Source organism: Agelaius phoeniceus, chromosome 10 (assembly GCF_051311805.1).
Source record: "Agelaius phoeniceus isolate bAgePho1 chromosome 10, bAgePho1.hap1, whole genome shotgun sequence".
NCBI classification, from domain to species: Eukaryota; Metazoa; Chordata; class Aves; order Passeriformes; family Icteridae; genus Agelaius; species Agelaius phoeniceus.
Window position 1 is genome coordinate 15440387 of NC_135274.1, and position 22830 is coordinate 15463216.

The 22830-nt window shown below is 37.0% G+C and overlaps 1 protein-coding gene across 4 annotated transcripts in view; it reads right to left on the reverse strand.

The window, feature by feature from the left end:
* OPA1 (OPA1 mitochondrial dynamin like GTPase) overlaps window positions 1-20174 on the reverse strand; it is a 50102-nt gene extending 29928 nt beyond the window's left edge. The window contains exons 1-15 of one of the 4 annotated variants that reach the window (XM_054638941.2): window positions 20017-20174; window positions 16921-17239; window positions 16513-16609; window positions 15144-15251; window positions 14077-14130; window positions 13150-13217; window positions 8365-8463; window positions 4211-4264; window positions 3053-3157; window positions 2052-2138; window positions 1560-1673; window positions 1141-1221; window positions 666-740; window positions 259-330; window positions 18-117 (exon numbers count right to left, since the gene is read on the reverse strand). In XM_054638941.2, the coding sequence (XP_054494916.2) occupies window positions 18-117; window positions 259-330; window positions 666-740; window positions 1141-1221; window positions 1560-1673; window positions 2052-2138; window positions 3053-3157; window positions 4211-4264; window positions 8365-8463; window positions 13150-13217; window positions 14077-14130; window positions 15144-15251; window positions 16513-16609; window positions 16921-17239; window positions 20017-20045 (1462 nt within the window). In that variant the 5' untranslated portion in view covers window positions 20046-20174. The remainder of the gene's footprint in view (window positions 1-17; window positions 118-258; window positions 331-665; window positions 741-1140; window positions 1222-1559; window positions 1674-2051; window positions 2139-3052; window positions 3158-4210; window positions 4265-8364; window positions 8464-13149; window positions 13218-14076; window positions 14131-15143; window positions 15252-16512; window positions 16610-16920; window positions 17240-20016) is intronic. The other 3 variants (XM_054638943.2, XM_054638944.2, XM_054638945.2) reach the window with 3 other exon arrangements.
* Window positions 20175-22830: the final 2656 nt, after the last annotated feature.

Consider the following 22830-nt stretch of genomic DNA (forward strand, 5'->3'; position numbering starts at 1 on the left):
GCTTAGATTCTTAGTACCTTGAATACAGAGGATGATGGCATTAGGATTCTGCATGTAGGCTTTGCTGATGCTAAAGATAGTTTCCTTTGTATCTGGAGCCATACCTGATGTCACAGTCTTTAATATGCATATGGAGATAAATATTTAAAGAAAAACAAAGGAAAAAAAACATGTTAAAAAAACCCCAACAGCTAATGTTCTCAACAATAACACTACTTTACTTACATGTCTTCATTTTTTAAATTATTGCATACTCACACTAATGACTCCAGGTAAATCAACCAATACCATTCTCTGCAAACCAGGACCTTTCACACTTAAGGAGATGGTCTGTGAAATAAAATTGAAATTAGAAGTTTATACACCATCTACTTTGAATATAGTTACATAGACAAACACATATATGAAACTATATGAACACATATCTACACACATACGTTTTATTCAGGAACAACCCGTCATTTTAAATAGGAAGTACAACTTTTAATGCAAGTATAAATGCAGCATTGTTGTATGAAACTGATTTTAACAGTCCAAATACACCTTGTATACTGCAAAACACAAAGTATATGCAGACTGGATTCATCACAGTCCCCCAGTTGAAGAATACTTCCAAAACATATACACATACAGATATTTACCATGAAATATTTGAAAAGTCTTACCTCAGTGCTAACAGTGCACCCTTCTTTCACACTATTTCTCATTCTGATTTCTATTTCATTTCTCAAAGCTGCAAGCTGTTACAAGAAAAGCAAAATACCAAACAGAAAACTCTTTATAACTGTACTAGAAGAAAAATTACCTACACAGAAAAACATTTTTAGTTAGGGATGAAGATCTCAGTTTATAAGTATTTCAAATGCATGTTTAGTAAGTCTGGTAAATGGGGAGGGCACTAAATGACAGATTACCTGCAGATCCCTTCATACTTCAAAAAGTGTCTTGGCACAAGGAGCACTCAACATTTTATCCACTTCAGTGCCAGCCAAAGAGATAATTTAATAGCTAATACAATGCCTTGCCCTACTAAACATCTTTCACTCTAATTAAATAGGGGCTTAGAGATCACAGAGATACAAAATTATTCAGAGAATCAACAGAAGTCTCATTAACTTCCAGTCACTTTATTATACTTACATCCTCCTCTTTGGTCAGATCAAATTCCCGAGAGCTGTCTTTGAATAAAGCCACATGGTGGGGACCTTCACTAAGGGTCACCTAAAAGTTAAAAGTATAGCAATGAGAAAGTATAGCAAATCTAGCACAGAGAAACATGAGAAACACTTGACATATGTACACTTCCCTCTGTAGAAACACAGTTCTATGTAATGATCATTTAGCACAAAATTACTAAATGGTACTGCTACTACTCAGACAGTACGCATGGATCATATACAGACCTGCAGAGCTCTTGTCATTGGCTGAAACAACTCCTGCTTACAGGCCTGCTTACAGGCCATTTTATAAACCTATGTACATGTATGCTTCAATCAATGTCACAATCAGAGGGAGAACAATGCAGCAAATGCTGATTCAGAGATGGGGATGTTTCCTACCTTGACAGGGGAACGTGTCATCATCTCCCCAGAGCCTCGAGGGAATATGCGGGCCTGGGCGATCATTTCTAACACGCTGGTTTTTCCTGCACTTTGGTCTCCAACCACCACCACCTTAAGTGAAAGTTTAAACAGCCATTGGCTTTTGGAAGGATATTTTGGAAGTTTAGACAAAAGCTGACTAGGAAGACATACATCTGTATCAACATCATCCATTTCCATTGAAAATGGAAAGCCGAGCACAACAGCAGTAACTGAATCTAGACAGGGTTTATCTAAGAGCCAAAACAGGCTTATTTAACATGGTTAAATTTGTTATCTTCAAAATTATCTTACTGCTTTTAAAATATAAGACATGTCTTAAGCAAAAAGGTAGAGTTACAAGAAAATAGCCTAGCACTAACTCTGGATTATTCTGGAATATAATGAAATGCTCTGTTTTATTGCAAAACTGTGTTTCAGTAGAAATCATTGAACTTGTTATCTGCTTACTCGAGGTAGGTGATCTTGAGTGTTATAACTGGCATCATAATCAGACAGGATGTCAAGTACTTCAGAATACATATCAATCAAGGACTTCTACAAAAAAAAGTACATAGAAAAAACACAGTCAAATAAGAGAACAGAAGTTTCAGACTACTTCTTCTGTAAATTTGGGTAAAAATGATTTTACTTTCTTCTGATGGTTTGAAACCACAGCTGTATATACTGCAGCTATCTATCTTCTATTACAATACCAAGTAAAGTCACTCCTTGACTCCTGTGGATGAAGGGGAAAATGAAATCTCCTACGTACAGCATAAGAGAACAACCGAGTGCAAACTTCACAGCTTTCAGGTTAAGCTAAATTGAGTTTCTTCTATTAAACATCTACAATTATTTAGTTTGATGAACAATAAACATTAACATGGATACAGAGTTATCTAACTTATTAACCATAAGTAAGATTCATCTTTCAGTTCCCAGAGGAAAGAACAAGATCCATACTGGTTAACAAATCACACAGAGAGGCAGAAAACACCTATTTTTAAAATGCTCAGGATGTTAGCAGACAAAAACAAACGCCAGTCTCACTGGATTTTTACAATCATTAAATGATGTTCCCTGACCCCATAACTTACTCCTACCAAACTCAATGAGACCCATGACAAAGCACAAAGGTATCAGATTATGTGTGCAAAAAGAGTTGGAAGCAAGATTATCTGAAAATACAGTGAAGCTACATGAAAAAACCAAGCCACATTTCCCAATCTCTTAGGTAAGTTATTTAGTTAGACATGGTAACCCCTTTATGGTTTCCAATTGAAGCCAACTCCAAAAGTTATATAGTTAAAAAATAAAGGATGTGTGAAAGTCCTGATGACTCAAAAAATTAACAGAGGTATCTTAAAAGAAATGTTAGAAGTTTATATATGAATAAATAAATGCAATTTAGAATAGCATAATGGAAAATACAGTGCCATTATATTTCAATGCGGTTTTGTAACACATACCTTTAACTTCCTCTGATGAATTCCCTTGTCATCTCTTTGCAGTACCAATTTTCTCAATTCTTTGTTCTCCTTCTCTAATCGCTCAAGCATTCTTTGGTATTTGAGCTATAAAAAGTAGTACAAACATATTTGTGCAATTATGGACATAATAGATTCACATGAGCGAAGTTTTACCTATGAAAAACTTATAATCCTTCAGGCAGGTTTTTCAGAAATATAGAAACCTTCATGATCACTAGTTATTAAGAATACAAGGTCACCAAGAGAAGAGTGTCAGAATTACTTTATTTTTTGCAATGCAACCCTTTTGCTTCAAAAGTTTTTATAAGAGCACACTATTCAAACCTCAGGACACAAAGATCAATATTAAAGCTTCTTAAGCATCATTTTCAAAGAAGCTACACATATGGAACCAGACAGAAATCAGTGTCAGTGGGAACTGGCCATTCAATCAAAATGGAGCTTGAATGTAAATGGGCATGCCTCATTTAGACCCTTTCTTCAGCATAAAACCTCAGATTGAGACAACTGTACCAGCTTTGCCCTGTTTAGGAGATTGCAGTGGTACTCTGATGATGAGAGATATATATAGTTTTGATATCTACTCTGGAAATGTTTTTCTACAATGTGGAAATGTGTTTGGCCTGAGTGTACTTTAAAAAAAAAACCAATTTCAATATGTTATTAAAAAAGGTAAGTAATAAATGCACTCAAAACTAGCAAATCTATCATGAGGTGAGGAATGCCCCTATAGAATGCAGCTGAGCCAAAGAGCCAATCAGTTTAGAAGCCTGCAGATAAAAGATTAATTGTACATTAATGTGAGCAAGAAAACCAAAACATTGACAAATATGACTAATGTGCATCATCCCTGAAAAAAATCTAGCTTACAAATAACTAGCTCTGTCTTGCTAATCAAGGTGAGATTAAAACTTTCTTGGAATGAGGTCTTGCTTTCTGTAAGTCATTGTCAGAGAAGAACAGACTAAACTGACCTTTGCTCTGTGCCAACACAGGGGACTCTGCATTCATACATTCAGAGATTGAAAAAAGCACTGCATTTCTACCAAGTATACTTCAGGTGTGCTTTTGTCTAGTAAATCTGAGTCTGCTGCACATAAATCACTACTTAAGGTATCAATAACTCAGAAAAGTCACCTGAGTGCGTAGTAATTCTTCTTGAAGTTGATCAATCTTCTCTTTGTCAGAAACCTACAAAGAAAAATAATCATGGCTACCATCACTTGTTTAGTTTAAGCACTGTAAGTAACCAAATTATGAACTGAAAGTTTCATTCCATATAAGAAAAGTGACTTGACATGCATTTTAGCAAGTAAAATTCTTCAATTAGCATTTGAAGTTTAAAGCTGATGGAAAGCCCCATCTGCAACAGGAGCTTTACATCAAAGAATTGTCTGAATTTCAGTACATGCAAATGTAAAAATGAACCCTTCAAGACCTTAATACTGGGAAAGTGGGCTTAAGGAAAAGCTGCTTCATATGGTGCTGAGATTTCTGCCACTGAACTAAATGTAGTTTTATTGGTCAAACTCTCAGGATCTTGTATATCCAATTTCTGAATTAGCACCATCTTAATGTGATAAAATCACTGAACACCTGCTTGCTACAGAAAATACTTTCAGGTGACTATTCACTATTTATGAATATTCATAAGCATTCTTATTTCCTATTTGTATGTCAGAATTCTAAACAGGCTACACAACTTCATATATTTTAGATAGGCAGGACAGTCTTGAAGGGTTATTTCAAAATTATTGAAATTACATTAAAACTTAGGAAAAATTAGGATATTATAGTACAAGACATCTTGAGATTCAAGGAATTAATGTAGTAAGATCAAGCACTAAGAAACATTCTAAGCTAAATGCTCCTAAAATGTGTTCATCAAGATGCAGTAAACAGTTGTTTTAAACAATCCCCTTTTACTAACACAAAGGCAAAAAGCATTAATGATGGAATACAAATTCTTATGATGTAAATATTTACAAACAACAAAATCTAATGGTTGACTGATATAATATTCAATTTAGAAAAAATGGTAACCTAAACAATTATTGAGTGTGTCAATATTTAAATAAAGTTCACGTGATAAAGCCCATGTGACATTTACAACTCAAGCTGGCTTCAAATGAAAAAGAGCATATTATCTAATATGCAGAGGACAGCTGTTATTTAGACATAAATTAATTCCATTACTAAAACTTTACAAGAGTTGTTACAGACTAAACAAGAATTATAATCCACAAGTATTCACAGCGCTCAGTATCATTTAGCTGTTAAACCTGAAGAACTGTGTCTGCACTTTATAGAAAGAAATCCAAACTGACACTTCCATCTTATTGCCATTATTTTCTTTCATAAAGAGCAATGACAAAATGCTGTAAATTAACTTTTCATTGCTGTTAATTAGTTCAGTGGTAGCAAAAGTACATCAGAAACAGGGTTAGTTGACAGAGGACTTGATGCGTGCAGCTATAAGCTGCTATATGTAAATAAACATTTACATATACACACACCTCCAACACCTCAGAGATATTAGGGGAAAATAAAAACAGGAGGCAAAGAAAGTGATGCACAGAGCCAAAAGAAGCAAGAAAATTTAGGAAAGAAAAGGAAAACAAAGAGTTTCCATGTGCTGCAGACTTTCAAAGGAGGTAATATTTTCCTGCTCTCTGCTGTTCTCAGAGGACTTGTGGGGCCATGATGCACCTCTGAAGTGCTTCCCTACAGACCCCTCCAACCACAGGCACTGTCTGTGTGGGCTGATGCTTCTGTTCAATGCAGAAAGCCAAAATACTGCACAGCCTCGCATTGCGAGATCTGAAGCAAAGAATAATCCAGCACTAGATGATGAATTCTAACAAGGACTTTGGGTGAGTTATGTCAAAACCAACAAACAGCTCCAGAATGGTGCCTTTGCCTCAGTGCTTGGTGCAGGTGTGATTTCAATGTTAGTACATACAGTATTTTGAACATGTGGTCCTTAATATTGCTAGAAATTTTAAAGCTGCCACAAAAGCTAAAGTATCAATTTGAAGTACTAACAGTCACATAAGACTGATTTCTGATTTCTATCCCCCCCCAAAAAACAACTATTAAAGTATGGTTCTATAGGTATAGAGTACCTATAGAAACATACTGAGTTTGTTTAATCCAGTTCACTATGGAGTATTGAGTATTTGTTTAATCCAGTTCAATATGGTTTGTAACTCAAGATTACTCCCTCTTTCCCCATTGCCACCATAAAGAATTATGAGAAAAGAATGCTGGAGACTTATTTTTAATCAAGGACCCTTGCACACAGATATCTGTTCACTGCAAATAATTTTAAACTGATTATGTGCAGAACTACAACAATTTCCAATAATTTAAATGAAAATATTAAGGCCCAGACAAAATGCATTCAAGCAGCCATGCACAGTGCAGTAGGTAAACAATTTTACTGCTAAATATCTAACAGGCTGCCCAAGAAAAAAAAAAATCAACAACAGAAGATTAAATTTTTGGTTTTAGTATCTTCTCCTGATTGTGAGATGGTTTGTACTGTTACTCAATTTACAACTGCAGTAGATTTAATATTGAGTAAATAAATTAAAATGGAAAAATATGCAAATAAATTGGGCGACAAAACTTTCAAGAACTGAAATAAAAATACCATGTTTTATTACAGACATGCAAGCAAGACAACTCAGTTAAAAAATAAAAAGGGTTAGTTTATGCCCTGTCAGAAGGGCCTGCAATGATTTATTTCATTGACAGTCACAATTTGTTCTTCCAAAAGAGAATATGGATCAATAATTGGATTCTTTGACCCATATCCTCATATCAAGGTATTAAAGAAAATAGTTTACCATCTCTTTCAAATTGATTCAAACATAAAAGTTAGTGTAACAAACATGACTCATTCTTTGTCTTAAGGCATGTATGCCAAACAGCACATTGAATGCTAAGTGAAAATTTTCCATATGCAAAGGAAGGTAGACCTTCAGTCCTCTGAAAACACAATACTTGCCATGGAGGGCAGGATAACATTTACAAAGACAGCCCTTGCAGTTTCTTCACAGCTTGGGAATTGTGGAATTAGTTGCAACAAAGTTCTAAAAAGTAGAATCTCAATCATAAACAAATGTAGTATCAAGCTAATTTTTTCTCTGAACGTGTTTATTAGCCTGATAAATTTTTATATATCAAATATTGTGTTGGTTTTCCAGCAATTTTTACATGTTCATACATTTTATTATTACTTCAATCTATTATTCTATACTCTAGCTCTCTCACAATAAACTGTATACAATCCGACAAGGGAGCTTGTAACTCTAAACCATATAAAATAATATGGCAAGAAAGTAAAACACTGAAGTACTACTATACTTTCAGAGAACACTGTTTTCCTCTGTTGATGGACTCAAAAGCATGACAATTACAGCTATGCAAACATGTCTAAAAGTTTAATTCATATTTAGAGCATTTCTCTTTCTGTGGGATTTATCTTTAGATGTACAGAAGATCAAGTTCTGTATTCAGTGCTCAATTCCAAAGCTGCTGAAAAGTATGACTAATCAGAAAGTTTTTAAGGAGATACAAAAGCAGCCAACAAAGCAATGTGGTCAAGAATTACAGATTGCAACAGATCAGACAACTAAAACATCTCACTTTAAGAGGGATTTCCAATCAGCCATATAATAATTAACAAAATGATCAGAGCTTAAATTAAACAAGTAAAGAGAAGTACAGATGTTCAACAAGCGCAACAAATCAGTAAAAATTCTGCTTTAAGATGGAGAACAGACAAGGGACTACCACTGATGAATATACAGTAGATATACTGTTATTATCAGCAGTATTCAATTGTCTAGGCAAAATTATTACTAAGGAGCTGCTGTCATTTTCAGATTGGCAACAGTATAAAGCAGGGGAGAAAAACTCCCAGAGATATAGTCCCTGTAAATAGCTACACTCTTACAAGACAGAGCTACCAGAAACAAGCAACAGTAAACAGGTTTGATTCATGTACTTTCCTTAAACGCATTTTTAATGTTTGAACTTTAAATAACACTTTTTATAGAGACAGAGATAATACATTTTCAAAGCGACACAAAGTACCTCTTTTGCTTTTAACATCATGCTTTAAATGCAACTGGTTAAACTGAAACAGGACCACCCATCTGTAGTGAAGTTGGCCAATTACTTGCATCCACGATTTAATTAGTTAGATTTCTCTAGCTCAAATGCAGAGAGCTGAGGTATTGGATTAGAGTGAATGCAGAACATTTCATCCCTCAGGGCATCACCTTGCGCTTCTGCTGGGAAGAGAAGCCAGCGGCTCTGCGTGCTTCCTCTTCGTGCTGCTGGATTTGCTGTTGTAACAGAATGAGCTCCCCAAGCAGGCCCTGCCGTGAGTTTATAATAAAAAGGAGAGGAAAAATTTGGGGTGTAAGGAGAACAAAGTTAAACCAAAAGGCATGACACAAAGACAGATGAAAACCAGGTATGAACGGGTCAATTCAAATGCAAGTGGAATTTCATTAGCAAGATCTCTTGCTAGCTGGAGTGGATAGAGTCAGCAAAACCATGCATTTTGCAAATCCAGGCAGAACAAAGCAACCAACGTTTAGCTACATTTTACAATTGTATCCAGCTTTAACAAAGCATCTAAATATTTTTAAAATTCCATCTATAACTATCTCAGCTTTAAAATATTATCAAACTGTTCGGTTCAGCTTTGTCAGTAAAAATTCTTTAGGGTATTTTTGCTTTGTTTTTATTGCTAGCAAAATACAGACAGTTTATAAAAAATTATTTTTGGCTGGTACTTAACTTTCAAAAACTAGCAGAAGAAAAATAGTTTCTTGAGCATAAAAAAAGGAAAAAGCTCCCTCTCCACTCCCATAACACACTGCAATTTAAATTCATGCTGTCATAAGTCTTCCTGATCATTCCAAACCTTCCTAAAACTTGATGCTTATTTTTTTACTCATTCAGCATTTCCACAAAGCTTAGTTCTCTTCTTCCTCCACACCAAACAATCCTATAATGGTGAGCTGTCTTTCAAAATTGGTTGAGAAATACAATGCCAGCCTCTACCAGAAGCTTATGAACTGTTTATTTCAGAGAATGCAGAGAATAATATTAATGAACTATTTAAATAAATTTCTTTTTAAAAAATATTACATCTTCTAATAAAACATGCAGTGAAATGAAATGTTTCAAAAATGTAGTTCAGGAATCAAAACAAGCTCTGAAACAGAACTTTGGTGTAAGAATTCAAGACATCCATCATATCCAACAGGTATACATCTGTTGCATGAAATACACACACAGGCATGTACACATAAGGATAAACAACACAAGAGAATGGATAAAAGGAGAGACACAATCAAATGACCAAATATAAACATTTGTTAAACAGTGATTTGTTAAACAGTGATTTGTATAATTTGAAGCACAGAAAAATCTTCTTGCATTTTACTGAACCACTTTCAGATTTAATAAATGCCTCTAATGCCAGACTAGCAGATGCACTAGAACTGAGCCAGGAACTCAGGCAAGACTTCATTCCTACACAGAAGCAAGGAGAGGAAGCCTCTCGGCTACATGTAGTATTAGAAGAACAGTAATTATATTTTGCAGACAAGGAAACTCGGTATGACCCAACAAATTCCCTTGAAACATTATGCTATGGGTCCAAAAATACAAGAAAAAACACTGAACAAAATCTGCCATGAAGGCCTTTCAGCATTTAAACAGGAAGTAACAGAAATTTGAAGTCACCAAATCGAATTATTTAATCAGCAATTCCTTTCAAAGACATCTGGTACATGTGACTTCTATTCCACAATAAAATATGACAAGAATAATTTGCAACTATTGTCACACCATTTAATAAAATATTCAAATAAAAAAATTATGTCATTTAAAAGACTTCTCTGATAGATACGAAGATAATGTTACAATCAATAATCACATTATTACTTATATTTTAGATCTTAATTTACTGTTTTAGATTAAAAAATAAATTAATATTAAAAAATTAAGAACTTTAAACTGTAGCACAGAACTACACACACAGCACCCCACCTGGCATAAACCATGACACAAATAAAAATATTGATATCTCTCTGTCATTGGACACTATCACTGCATGTCCCCTCCACCAAAATCAACCTGTCCTTTAAAGAATTTTTGCTAGAAAAATCAACACCAATCAATTAATGCAATTTCAAAAATCAAGTTCTTTACAATCATTACATTATTCTTTTCACTGTCAAAGAAACAATGTAAAGGGTAGGGAATAACAGGAGTTAAAAGACTACAGTAGTTGACATATTGGGACAAACCCTGACATTGTTACTGTGCATTCTTTAAACTTCTCCCATCCCCTATTATCTTGTATTAAAAGTTAAGATACTGCACTACAGCTGAGTGCAACTCTCTCTTTATTTTAAAAGGAATACAAAGGAGTGAAAATTACAAGATAGGTAAAGAGATCAATTTTTAAGAATTTGAATAAATGTAACAATTTTATCTACAGCATCTATAACATCAAACTGGAAATTAAGTTGGGAATATAATAGCACTCTTAATAAAACAGAGAAAATTATGGAAACTTTATTGCATAAGTTGCAAGAAAAACAAAACAAAAAACAAACGTTTAAGAAAAAATCCAAGTGAGTGACAGTCCTTACTCAAGTCTCTCACACTCTCCAGCAGCAGCTGTGGTCAGGGGCTGTGGGATTTGTGCAGCTCCTTACACCAGCTGAAGGTGAGTGACCCTGTGCAGGCTGAGTGAGACAATCACACACTGCAAGTGCTCCAGGGAGCAGCAGGGTCTCCACAGCACGACATGGTGCCAAAGAACCAGAGCAGGAAAGGACTCTAAGCCCCACACCAAGACCTGAGTCACAGTCTTCAATCCAACTCCATCACAGCTATATCCACTATATGTTTCCTTTAATGGTAAAGGCTAAGCTTTGGAATTTGTCTGTTTTAAGAGGAAACTATTTCTTAAAGAAAATTTTCATGAAGACAGACAATAGTGGAAGATAATCTAAGAAGGTAACACAGCTGTTTCAAGTAGGAGCCTCAACTAGTTCCTCACTTACAATACAGTACTTTTACTTCACTATAGTTTTTATAACTTTGCTCTTCTTTCTCCCAGAACAAAATTTCTTATTTAATCCAGGTAAAGAGAGATTTAGATGCCACATATTTAAACTACTTATCTGAACACTCCGGTAATTTAATTCTCTTTTAAAAAGATTGTACTTTTTGGATTAAATGAGAGATTATGAGATAAACACATTAACTGACAAGAAGCAGTACAGCCTGATTTTGTGTTTAGGACATCTTTCACTCTCTTAAAGTTACTTTGCAAAACAACTGGTTTCTTACTCAGTCTGCTGGAAGCTTTTAGAGACCTGTCTGAGGATCACATCTTGTAACAATTCTTCAGAAAATTCCTCCAAACAAATAATTTCTAGATTTATCAGTTACTAATCTCTTCACAACGAAACAAAGAAAACCAGCTCTCATCAGGCACATTGAGTATCATACTACAGCACCCATACAATCACTTCATGAACCCATACAATTACAGTTCTTAAACTAGCATTGGTTGGCAGGGGTAAGCATTGAATGCAAAAAGGCCATCTCATCCATTGTCTTGAAAGCAATAATTTTTCCTGCCAACAAACTTGGTGATTATGCTCTGAATAAATGTAAGAGATTCATATGTGCCTAGTTTCAAATATTCTGTCCAAACTGATCAGATTAATGAGTAAATTAACAGTTTCTTATCAGATATAATCATTAGACCAGACAAAATTTTCTTAATCATATTAATTTAATCTGGTGATATTTTCCACACCACAGTCAAAGTTAAAATGCAGATATCACTGCATCCAAAACAACCACAGAATCATAACAAGTTTTAATGATATTACTAGTATTCAGTAAAAGTGTCAGTTATTTCAATCATCAGAGACAATAAACTAAGATGGCCACTTCTTCACAAATCAATAGTAAAGTGTTCTTTATGTTTTATACAGTGAAACCTGTGCAAAGCAATCACTCTGGAGAAAAACATAGACAGTTTACAGACAAAGGGGAAATAAAAAGCTAGGTTAATTCTTGTGTAAAAATCTATCAGTGTTCTACAGGGGGAAAAATAGTTGTAAGATCTGAGCTTTGTACATGTTTCACTATGTTACCATGCAGAATTAATGCAGAATAAATGTATACATGCCTGTATATACAGAAAAGTTGTTTATGGAAAAGCCCCAGTTATAGTTCAGAAAATTTCAGTTCAAAAATAACTATATGATAATTTACAAATTCCCTGATATATATTGTTTTCCTTCCATTTTTGTAAAACAATTTTTAAATACAGACACAAGAAAAATAAAAGCCTTTAAAGAATGAGCAATACGACAATTTAGGAATTTAACAGAAATGTTCATGAAAACAAAAAAATAAACTTCACCTTCTTGACTTCAAGGAAAAAAGTGCTAAAACTTTAGGTTATCAAATTACAGTAACATTATTTTCCAGAAAATAGTAACAAAAATATGATGTATGCTTTATCTATATGAAGAAATTAAAAAACAGACTAGTTTAAGAAATGGAATCCTTTAAGGCAGAAATTCTTAAGTAAGAATTAAAACTTAAGAAAATGTCAACAGAAACGAGTTTGAAGCAGAAATGCTAAAAAATAAATATAAACACCTAAACCAACTTCAGTAATAAGTTATAAACTCAAGTGCCATGGAGATCATGCCCTGAAAAATTGCAAATGCACATACAATACCTAAAATCACATTTTTATTACAGACCAATTTTCTTAATAATGCAATTACTAAACTTATTCATGTCTGCCTTGAAGTTCCTTACACCAAAATGTTCATTATCCGTGCAATAATTTTATTTATAAAAAGCAGTAATGCATACTGAACTAATATTCAACAATAAATTGTTTTCAAGCTGCTTCAAATGAACTTCTGCAATGGGCTACTGATGCACTTTCAAACCATAAATACCTGTTTATAGAGACATTTTCAGGTTTGCAAGTGAGTAATTACCTTCTTGAACTGTTTGTCATTGTCATATCCCTGGTCAGTAGCCCGGAATGCTGTTTCTCCTGGAGAACCTAGGACACAATTACAGAAACTAATAATAAGATGCAAAAGGCACTAAAAATCTCAAACTACAGTTACTAGAAAATTAAAGTTTCAACCCCCATGAGTTAATAATTCAATAATCTTTGAAGTTCCTATAAAAAAAATTCATCTTAAGAAAGTGAAGAAGAAACTCAGTTTAAAATTCATCTGAAAATTTTATATCTAGTTTATGACTCAGATTAATTATATCACAAGGGAGCAGGGAGCTTCAGTTAGACTATTAAAAGTTCTCAAAATATGACAGAATTAGTTTTTGAGAAAGACAGAAGGATAATGCAAAATCCACTGCTGTTACTGTAATGAGAAAAGAAAAAATCTTTCTTATTGTAATGACATGTTTTCAAAAGAAGCTTCTGAAACAAGCCTGAAATAAAAAGCATCTGCTAAGGACTATGGCAGAGATACATCAACCATTCACCTATTCATTCCCACAGGGGAGGACCTAGGTCAGGAAAAGGTTCTTCACCCAAAAGGTGGATGGGCACTAAAACAAGCTCCCCAGGGAAGTGGTCACAGCACCAAGCCTGGCAGAGTTCAACAAGATTTTGGACACCTCTCTCAGGTACATGTGAGATTTTTAGGATATTCCTGAAAAGGGCCAGGAGTTGGACTCTATGATCCTGATGGGTTCCTTCCAACTCAGCATATTCTGAGATTCTGTGTTTCTATGAAGTATTTTTAAAATAGTTGGAAAGTATTTATAAATCCATATTAAGTTGCTGTAAATAGTTGTATTTATATTGATATTCACTCCTCTTAGTATAGTAGCGTTTTAACAGTTTGCTGTAAAAAGGCAAGTTAAGGGCAGGAAAAAGGGCTTTTACACACCTAACAACAGAAGTAGATCAGAAGCTCCTATGACTTCACTAACCAAATTGTAACCTGTGAAAAATCAGCAGAAGAGGGGAAATAAAAATTATAAACACAAAACAAAATGCAAGATAAAGATGAGGGATCTTTGTTTCATTTGGAGGACCACACAATCATAAATGGCCATTATGCCAGTGTGAGTATGATAACAAGTAATTGGTGACATCTCACTATCGGTCAATAACAACACAATTTTAAACTGTTAAAATTTTAAACAGCCAGAATACATAGGAGATTGTAATCTACTTGTCACTCTGCTGAACTTGGCCCCTACTTAGATTCTTGCTGCATTTGCAAGATTAATAAACTTGTTCTGCCACTGACAGTATTTCAAAGAAACAAAACCACACTTCTTATGCACACTGATATGAAAATATTTTCAAACACACTTAGAACAATGATATAACCCCTCACAGATACATTAAGCCTCCTACTGCCTGGATATACTGAATAGGCAAACCATCCCCATGCCTTTTCTGAAGGATTTGGAACTCACCTGCTCCTTTGAAACACTGCCCCACCTAACCTAAATCTCCAAGAAAGTTTTCCTGAGTCCATGACCAGATGGAAAACATCATTCAACACAGAATACCTTTGTTACAAATGCCCTACTTCACACGCTTGCAACAGTAAGAACCTTTGCTCTTAACAATCCAACTCTTTTCTCCTGTAACAGCTGATATTGCTGCTGTCCAGTGACACACTCACCGAGTTCTAGCTGGAGACATCCAGCTTCTCTGACTCACTGAAGAATTGAGCGTTCAAGCTGAATAAGAAGATGAAGCTGAATAGAAGTTTTCTATTCAATTTCACATTACAGTTCTCTGCACTTGCTACTAGGATTCTCTCTTTTAAAAATACATCACACTTACCTGTGTCCACAACTCTTTCAGAACAGATATTCAATGCAAACACAAACATTTTCAGGGTCTGGTTTGTTTTAGTGTCTAAGGACATACCTACACCCTCATCATCAAATAGGTTCAGCTTTTGAAATTAAAACTTAGCTGAAAATTTGTTCTCACCAGGTGAAAGAAATCCTTTCAGTGAAGCAAGGCTCTCTCCAATCTTGTCAAAGTCAGGCATAAGTTTGGCAAGGTCATCTGCATCAGGGAGGGCTTTGAGAAGTTTTTCTAGGAAAACAGTACAACAGTTAGTGAGTTGGGCTTTTCTCTATTATTTTTGGGGGAAAAAAAGTCTTAGGCTATAAAACCTAGCAACTGTTTCAGGATATGGCTTTTAAAAATTTTTTTAAACATGTATGAAGAAGTTTCTCTCCACATGCACCTCCCCCCACTACTGTTGGGAAAGACTATCAGATCTGAAAAACCACTTGCTTTTTTAGACTTTGAACTTCCTGATAAGTTGGCTGCCTTAGGTACTTTATAGTTACCAAAAACTTATTGCTGCATTTTACCAGATTTCATACACTATCCTTTCACTTACTTTGTAGAGGATGTTTTAAAATTACATGAAACTGTATCTATGCTCATGTCTTTAATATTCTTAAGAAAAGCTTAGTTTTCAATTTCATAAAAAGCCAATTTTGTGATCCGTAAGAGTAAAAATCATTAGCTTTAAAGTACTATAAAAATGCAGTGTTTATTTGCAGTAAGAACAAGAAAAACTTGTATCAGTTTCCAATCTCTACATTTACCTATGCAATTCTCACACATGGCATTGAGGCTGGAAGTAAACATCTATAAGGCCCCTCCCAATCCAAAGCATTCTACCATTCTATGCAGCAAAATCTGCATTTTCTTTTTTAAAAAAAGATCATCACATTTCTACCCTACATACAAAATATAAGTCAGAGCTTGATTTTCACATTTCTGTCTTTCATCTAAAAATACACAAAAGACTCTACTGCAACCTGAAGGCTCAGGAAAGCAAGTCTATATTTTTCACTTTCTTTTCTTCTGTATCTTCAAGATAATTGTGTGGAGAGGCAGGTTCGTTATTCTGCATTTCCAACTGGTCTTTTACTCACACATTTTTTACTATCTATTTATATCTTCACTTGTAAGTCAATCATATAGAAAGAAAAAACTTTCTGCATAATACTACCAAAACCTGTGTGAGTCCCCTTGATCATGCTGCAACTCTCCTTTCTGGGAGACTAATGGGACTATAGGCTTTATGAAAGGACCAAGAACATTCTCAAATGAAAGGATGCATTAGGGAATACCCATGCTAAACAGAGCTTAATTTCTTCTTACAAACACACTGATACAAATTCTTTGGTGAAACACACATCAAACTCCAAAAATAAAAGTTCACTCAAATTACACCTGAAAAGCTACTCCTGGAGTGAGGCCCTGAGGACCTACACTCCTCTGTTAAGTTTTACACATGCCAGTCTTTAGACAGAGAAACATCATGGCTTTGTGATACCGATGTCAACAAGTTCATCAAGCTCCCAAATGAAGTCAGGAACAATCCACTTATAATCCTCGAGATCTGGTATCATGTCCTTCCACTGCTCATATGTCTAACAAGAAAGGAGAAAAATCACGGTAGAAATAGAAAAATAGAAAAAAGAAATGTACATAGAGAAGTGTATGAGCAACTACTACCTACACATAAAACATACTAACCCACCATCTTTAGCTATGAGTAGTACTTTGATCTTTTAAGATCTATAGCAGTTTCCTAAACAATGTTTTCCATATTCACTCATTTTTATTATCATCAGTTAACCAAGCAGTGGCATCCCTTTTTTGTGGCTATAACAAGAACTTCTGTTCTGAAGTATATAATGACAAAGACAAAACGCATGAAGTAGTTTCCAGAGATAAATACCTTCTTAGCTGTGTAGCCACCTCCTACTGCAGATCCTAAGATGAGATAGCGAATTCTGAGAAGCCTAGAGGCTAATCTGGCCAGCCAAAAGTTCCTGTGGGACTGGTACCCATGTTTTACATTTAAAAGTTTTGTTTTGTGAAGGGGAAGACGATTCAGAGAAGAGAACTGCTGAATGGATATCCTTAAGGGAGGTCTCTGGAACTTTGCACTTGGATAGTAGGGATGATGGATACTTCGGGAAACAAGATGCAGGTTTTGAAGCGGTGATTTTCTCTTTATTCCACAGCTGCTGTTTGCTAGACTCCGGCAGATGACACTAAAAGAAAGAAATAAAAACTTCAACTGATTTCTTCAACACACCATTAACTCAAACACCTCTGTAGAAGCAATCCACATTATATTCCAGCTGGCTACAGATAATCTTATTACATCACCTTGAATCCACAATTTCCAGCTACTGCTGCTATGCTTATGAGGAAAATAAAAAGCTGCAAACATTGTTAATGGGTATAGTATTTCTAGTGGCTACAGACACAAAACCTTCACTACAAATTCTGAAGTCTGTTATGGATTACATTTAACTTTCACACTGCAATAAGGCAAGTAACACATGTGGGAAAGCATTGTTTGGGCTAAAGAGTCCATAAAACACTTCCAACATACAAAAAACAGTTTGGCCTGTCTTATTCTCTAAATGAACTTTTAGTGAACATTTAGTTAGTAGAGGATTTCCAAACTTTAAAAAACCCAATACACAGAAAAAAAATCTTTGGAGAATACATTTGTCCTATTTAGGCCAACCATGTGCTTAATGACATTTTTCAGTTCCTTTCACTTGCTGTGGTTCTAGGATTACAAGATTATGGTTTTGTCTTGGGTCATGTATAGACAAGATTAGTTCTGGAGGTGGCTGCACCATGTGCATTGATGCTTTCATGAAGGAACTCAGATTTAAGAAGGAAAAGTCTGGAAAATTTGACTCTGAAAGCAGAGCTCAGCCATGAAAAGCACACGTTAAAACACAGGAGCCTAAAAAACCCTGCCTATGTTATGCAAACACATGGTCTGGAATAAAACTTGTGTACTGTATGTGAAATTACAGGCATGAAATTTTGAAAGTTGAAATGAAACCTTGTCCTTTTTCAGGGTTTCCAATATAATCAAGTGCATCTACTTCCAAATGGGACAAAAAAAGAAAAGAAATGCTTCATATCACTGAAATGGCAAATTACTAATTCCATAATCCTAAAACAATTAAAATTAACAGATTTTAACAAGAACAAGTGAATCATACTTAGTGGACAATATTACAGCACTTTCTAATAACATGCTTTATGATCTATACAGCTCTTTGCCTCAAGATTTTCAATGTACTAGAGGTGACAGGCACATTCTTAATGTCCAAACAAGTGAAAGACTTTGTCATAAAAAGAACTTTTAATCCAGAAATTGAGCTTTTGGAATCAGAATTCAGATATTTTTCTCTCTTAAAGACCAATTTTGCCAATGATCTAAGTTTAGAAATTTCCTTTAGTGCAATGGAAAGCTCAGTAAAGGAACTCCAGGGACTGCTCTGCCAGTCCTTGCTCCTAAGTCACTATGGCTGAGAAGGACTCCCTTTGCTGCTATACTAAACTATCTCTGCAAGGCTGGGCTTTGGCAATATGTAACTTAGAACCTAGAAAGAGATTAATATGCAGGAACAGAACAATTTCTAAACCAGTAAACCATTTCTCATCTTGGACATGGAATTACAAAAGACTCAGAAATTAACTACAAAGAGAACCAATAAAAACCAACCACACTTGAAATGTTTAATTTCCCAGTTTTGAAGCCAGGTTTTTAAATCAGGGTGTGCTAATCCTGTATGATGCATGCCAATGACTGGGCTGTTCATTATTTTGTTTTGCAGTCATTACCATTTCACAGATCTTTGTTATTTTCAGCAGAGACCATGTGGTAGCACATACTACAGCAGTCACTCCTCATTATTCATCTTCACCTGGGCTAAAGGCATTTTGTGCAATATTATGTGACTTTCTTCTCTGTGATTTTTTCTTTTAGAACACATTGTGTTGTATAGCATTGTCTGTATGCTTAAACTGAAGGGAAAATTGAATTCTATTAAATTTGCCTGGCAAAACCTCAATCCACAACTTCCTTTTGAGTGTTACTGCCTATTTCAAACTCAGCTGTGCTTTACTTGCACATCTGAAATCTTATAATTCATTAAAACCCCCACTACTCCTCCATCACACCAAAACATCCATATTCTATTTCCTCCCTCCTGCTGCTGCTAAGTTTCCTGATGAATACTGACCAAAAAATCACCTTGAGATCTCCAATGAAAAGTACAGCCAGATGGAAAAGGATGGCAGAACAATGCTATTAAATGACCACTTAATGAGTTCCAAATCTCAAGCCTCTGCTACGTTGGTTTTAACAATAACAAAAATAACAATAACTATCTTTCCAGATATGAGTGGTTCTGCCTGATTACAGGCCTGCAACCTGCAACACTGCACTGAGATTATAAATGCCTTATAAAACACAAAATAAGTGGCCAGCTATGCCTGTGACTACAAAGCAAACATAACCCAACAAAAAGCACGGTGGCATTTTCTTTCTCCCTCAGCACAAGACAATGCTTATTTTCCTACTGCTTCTCCCAAATAGGGGTTGGAACTACATGATCTTCATGTTCCCCTTCCCACCCGAACTATTCCATGACTCTATAAAATTTGCCAAGGAACATCGTGCTGTTATCCACCAGTCCCTGTCACTGCTCCAGCCGGGAATGCTGCAGTAGAACGGTGGAATACAAGCGGGACGCAAGGTAGCTGCTGGCAGGGACAACGCATGGACACGAAAGCAGCCCGAGCTCCCCTGGGCGAGAATGCGGGAGAAGCAGCCCTTTCCTACATGCACCGCCTCCCCCGGTCCCAGGGGAGCCGGAGGGCGGGAGAGTGCCCAGCCCGGGGCTACCAGGCTGCAGCAGCCTCAGGCCCAGCCCTGCGCCACTCACACCCGCACCTCGCACCCCAACCCGCTGTGCTGCGCCGCCTGCAGCCCGCCGGGGCCCGTCCCGCTTACCAAGCCGCCGCCGCCCGCGTCCGCCACATCGTAAGGGCCGGGAGGGAGCGGGAGCGGCCCGGGAGGGAGCAGGAGCGGCCCGGGAGCCGCAGGAGCGCGGCCGCGCTGAGGGCAAGGGCAGCGGCAGCCGCTTCCGGGCACCGCGGTCCGCCCGACCCGGCCCGCCGGAAACAGCGCCTCACTGCGTGAAGGTTCCGGGCTCGGCTGCGGAGAAGGAGGAAAGGTTTAGAGGGAGCACCGCGGCGGCTGGGCGGCCGGGAGCGGAGAATCGGGGAGTGCTGAATCTCTAATGTTGGGATCAGGGATCCCGCACCGGGATCAGGGGTCCCCGCACCGGGATCAGGGTCCTTGACACTTGGATCATGGATCCCCGCACTGGGATCATGGTTCCCTCACATCGGGGTCGTGCACCCCTCACACTGGGGTTCTGGATCCCCCATACCCCCGTGATCGCCTCGGGGCCTCATCCCTGTGCCCCTGACTGCTCTCGGGCAGGCCTGGAGAGGGTGCTGAGGGCAGCCTAGCCCGGGCGGTGGTACCAGGGGCTCCCACGCTGTTACAGGAAAAATTCTGATGAGTCCCCAGCTGTTGTTGTGCCTGGGGAATGCATGACACGCGAGGCAGCTCTGCCTTGAAAGCTGAAAAACACAAGGTGCTTCCCAGTGGGCTTCTGTGAATTGTTGGGGTTTTTTTCTGGCCACAATGAAGCAGGGGGCAAAGGCGACATCAGAAGAGTTCATCAGCTCTGTCCATCTGCGCTCACACAGGACCACCTCTGGTTAGGTCACTACTGAGCAGTGCATGCCACACCTGTCCCTAAAGACCACAGACATTGGAGCGTTCACCTGGCAATGCCAGTGCTTGCTGACTTCAATAGAAAGTATTTCCTTGTGCCTGATCTGAATCTTTCTTGTAACATGTCCACAGTGGACAGGGATAATGTTACATTCTCCAGTTACCTGTTTGGAGATTGTTGCCATGACTCTTCTCAGTCTCCTTTTCCTTAGATAGAACAACACTAAGTAGCTCTTCCATATTTTATGACTCCTTTGTCATTCTCAGTGCTCTTCTGTGGAATGTCACCAGTTGATTCACAGCTTCCTTTCTGTAATGTGGCCAGAACTGAGTGTCACATGCTGAGAAACAGAAAATGAGATTTGGGGTGCTTTAGAGGTCAGGTTTCTGTTTATACTGTCAGATTTTTCAAAGCAAAACAAATTGCTTAAGGATGACATAATACATACATGTATTTTCAGAACTAGGATAAAAGTTGGGTTGAGGTGAGGCACGTGTTTTTGCCTCTTGCTTGCCTACTTTGTGACCATTTATAAGTTTAAGGGACTATATTTTAAATCCTACTTTGCTTTTATATTTTAGTTCGACCAGTTATTTTTGTAATTTATGTATGATTTTTTAAGACACGTTTCAATTTAAAAATATGAATGATGACACTCCATAGGACATGCTAACAAATAACTTTTTATGAATAAATACTATGTAATTCTTACTCCAAACAGTAGAGAGCATCATATTACTAAAAGTTCCAATTCAGGCTGCTTTCTCTCCAGGCAATGTGAACATGCTTAAGAAAATGAACAAATGTCACCATCTTCTTTGGTTCTGGATTAACAATTTGATGAATTATTATGACAGATTGTCAGACTCTGGAAATGATGAATGTTTTGCACCTTTAACCTGTTTTTTTCTTAATTTTCAGTTTTGAAGGTATAAATACTCCTATGAGGGTTGTCTCTAAGAGTGCAGAACACCTTGGAGCTGGAATAAAACTATGAATAGTTAAAAGATTGTATGAGTCTTTATTCTTCCCTGGAGACCCTGCTTTGGTGGGAACTCTGCATCTCTCATCTCTGTGCCAGAGCAACCAAGGACCCCTGCTGCACCCTAGTCTGCTACTGGCACTAGAAAGAGCAAGGATGATGTTTGGGAAAGCAGCAAAAGCTGACCAGGCAGAAAAAGCGTGTGTGACCATCGTGTTTTCCACACCTGGCACCTCCCAAAATAATGAGTCATTTCCCAAAATCATCAGCCTGCCTTAGAAAAGTTACCTTTGCAGTTGTTCCCTTTTTTAGTTTTAGCTTGTACTGTGGCTCTTGTATAACAACTGGTGTTCCCTTTGCTTGGTCTCAGAAGAATAAAATGATAAGTTGAGAGGCTCAGAGCAAGTTGCAGTGGGAGGAAAGAGGGGGTAGCACTGAAGTTGGGTCTGGAGAGAACCTTCTTCCCGCTTGATCTTGTGCAATAAATCACCCTTACACAGCTTAGTACAGATATATCTTTGTGCGTGCAGCCTCTGGCCTGGGCTCCTTTTGGAGGTATGATAGGTTTCAAGGCAGAACAACTTGCCTCCAGTGCTTAGCACCAGCATTTTCAAACACCTCTGTCCCTGTGCTGGGCATGGGTGCACATCTGTTTTTATTAACTAACCTAATTCCTTCATTTTCTCTTCTCTGTTTCCTGCATTTCTCTGTTTCAGATCCTCTGAGCCTGCCCACTGGAGGATAGGCAATGCTCTTTCCTGTTGCTTGAGATCTGGACTTGTACAAGTCCATGCCTCATGGCAGCAAAATGCTGAGGAAAAGGAACTAACTTGATACCTCTTGATCTGTTTCAGTCACCCTAGAAGTAATGCTTTAGTTTTCTTAACATACTTACTGGAAGAACAGGTTTGCCTTTCCTGACCTCACTCCTAAAATATTTCTTGTGTAACTTCTTAAAAAGTAGCAAAGTACAAGGAAATAGTAGTGGAATGGGAATGAATCACAAGGCTAATCAGCAAATGCAGCCCCAAAAAAA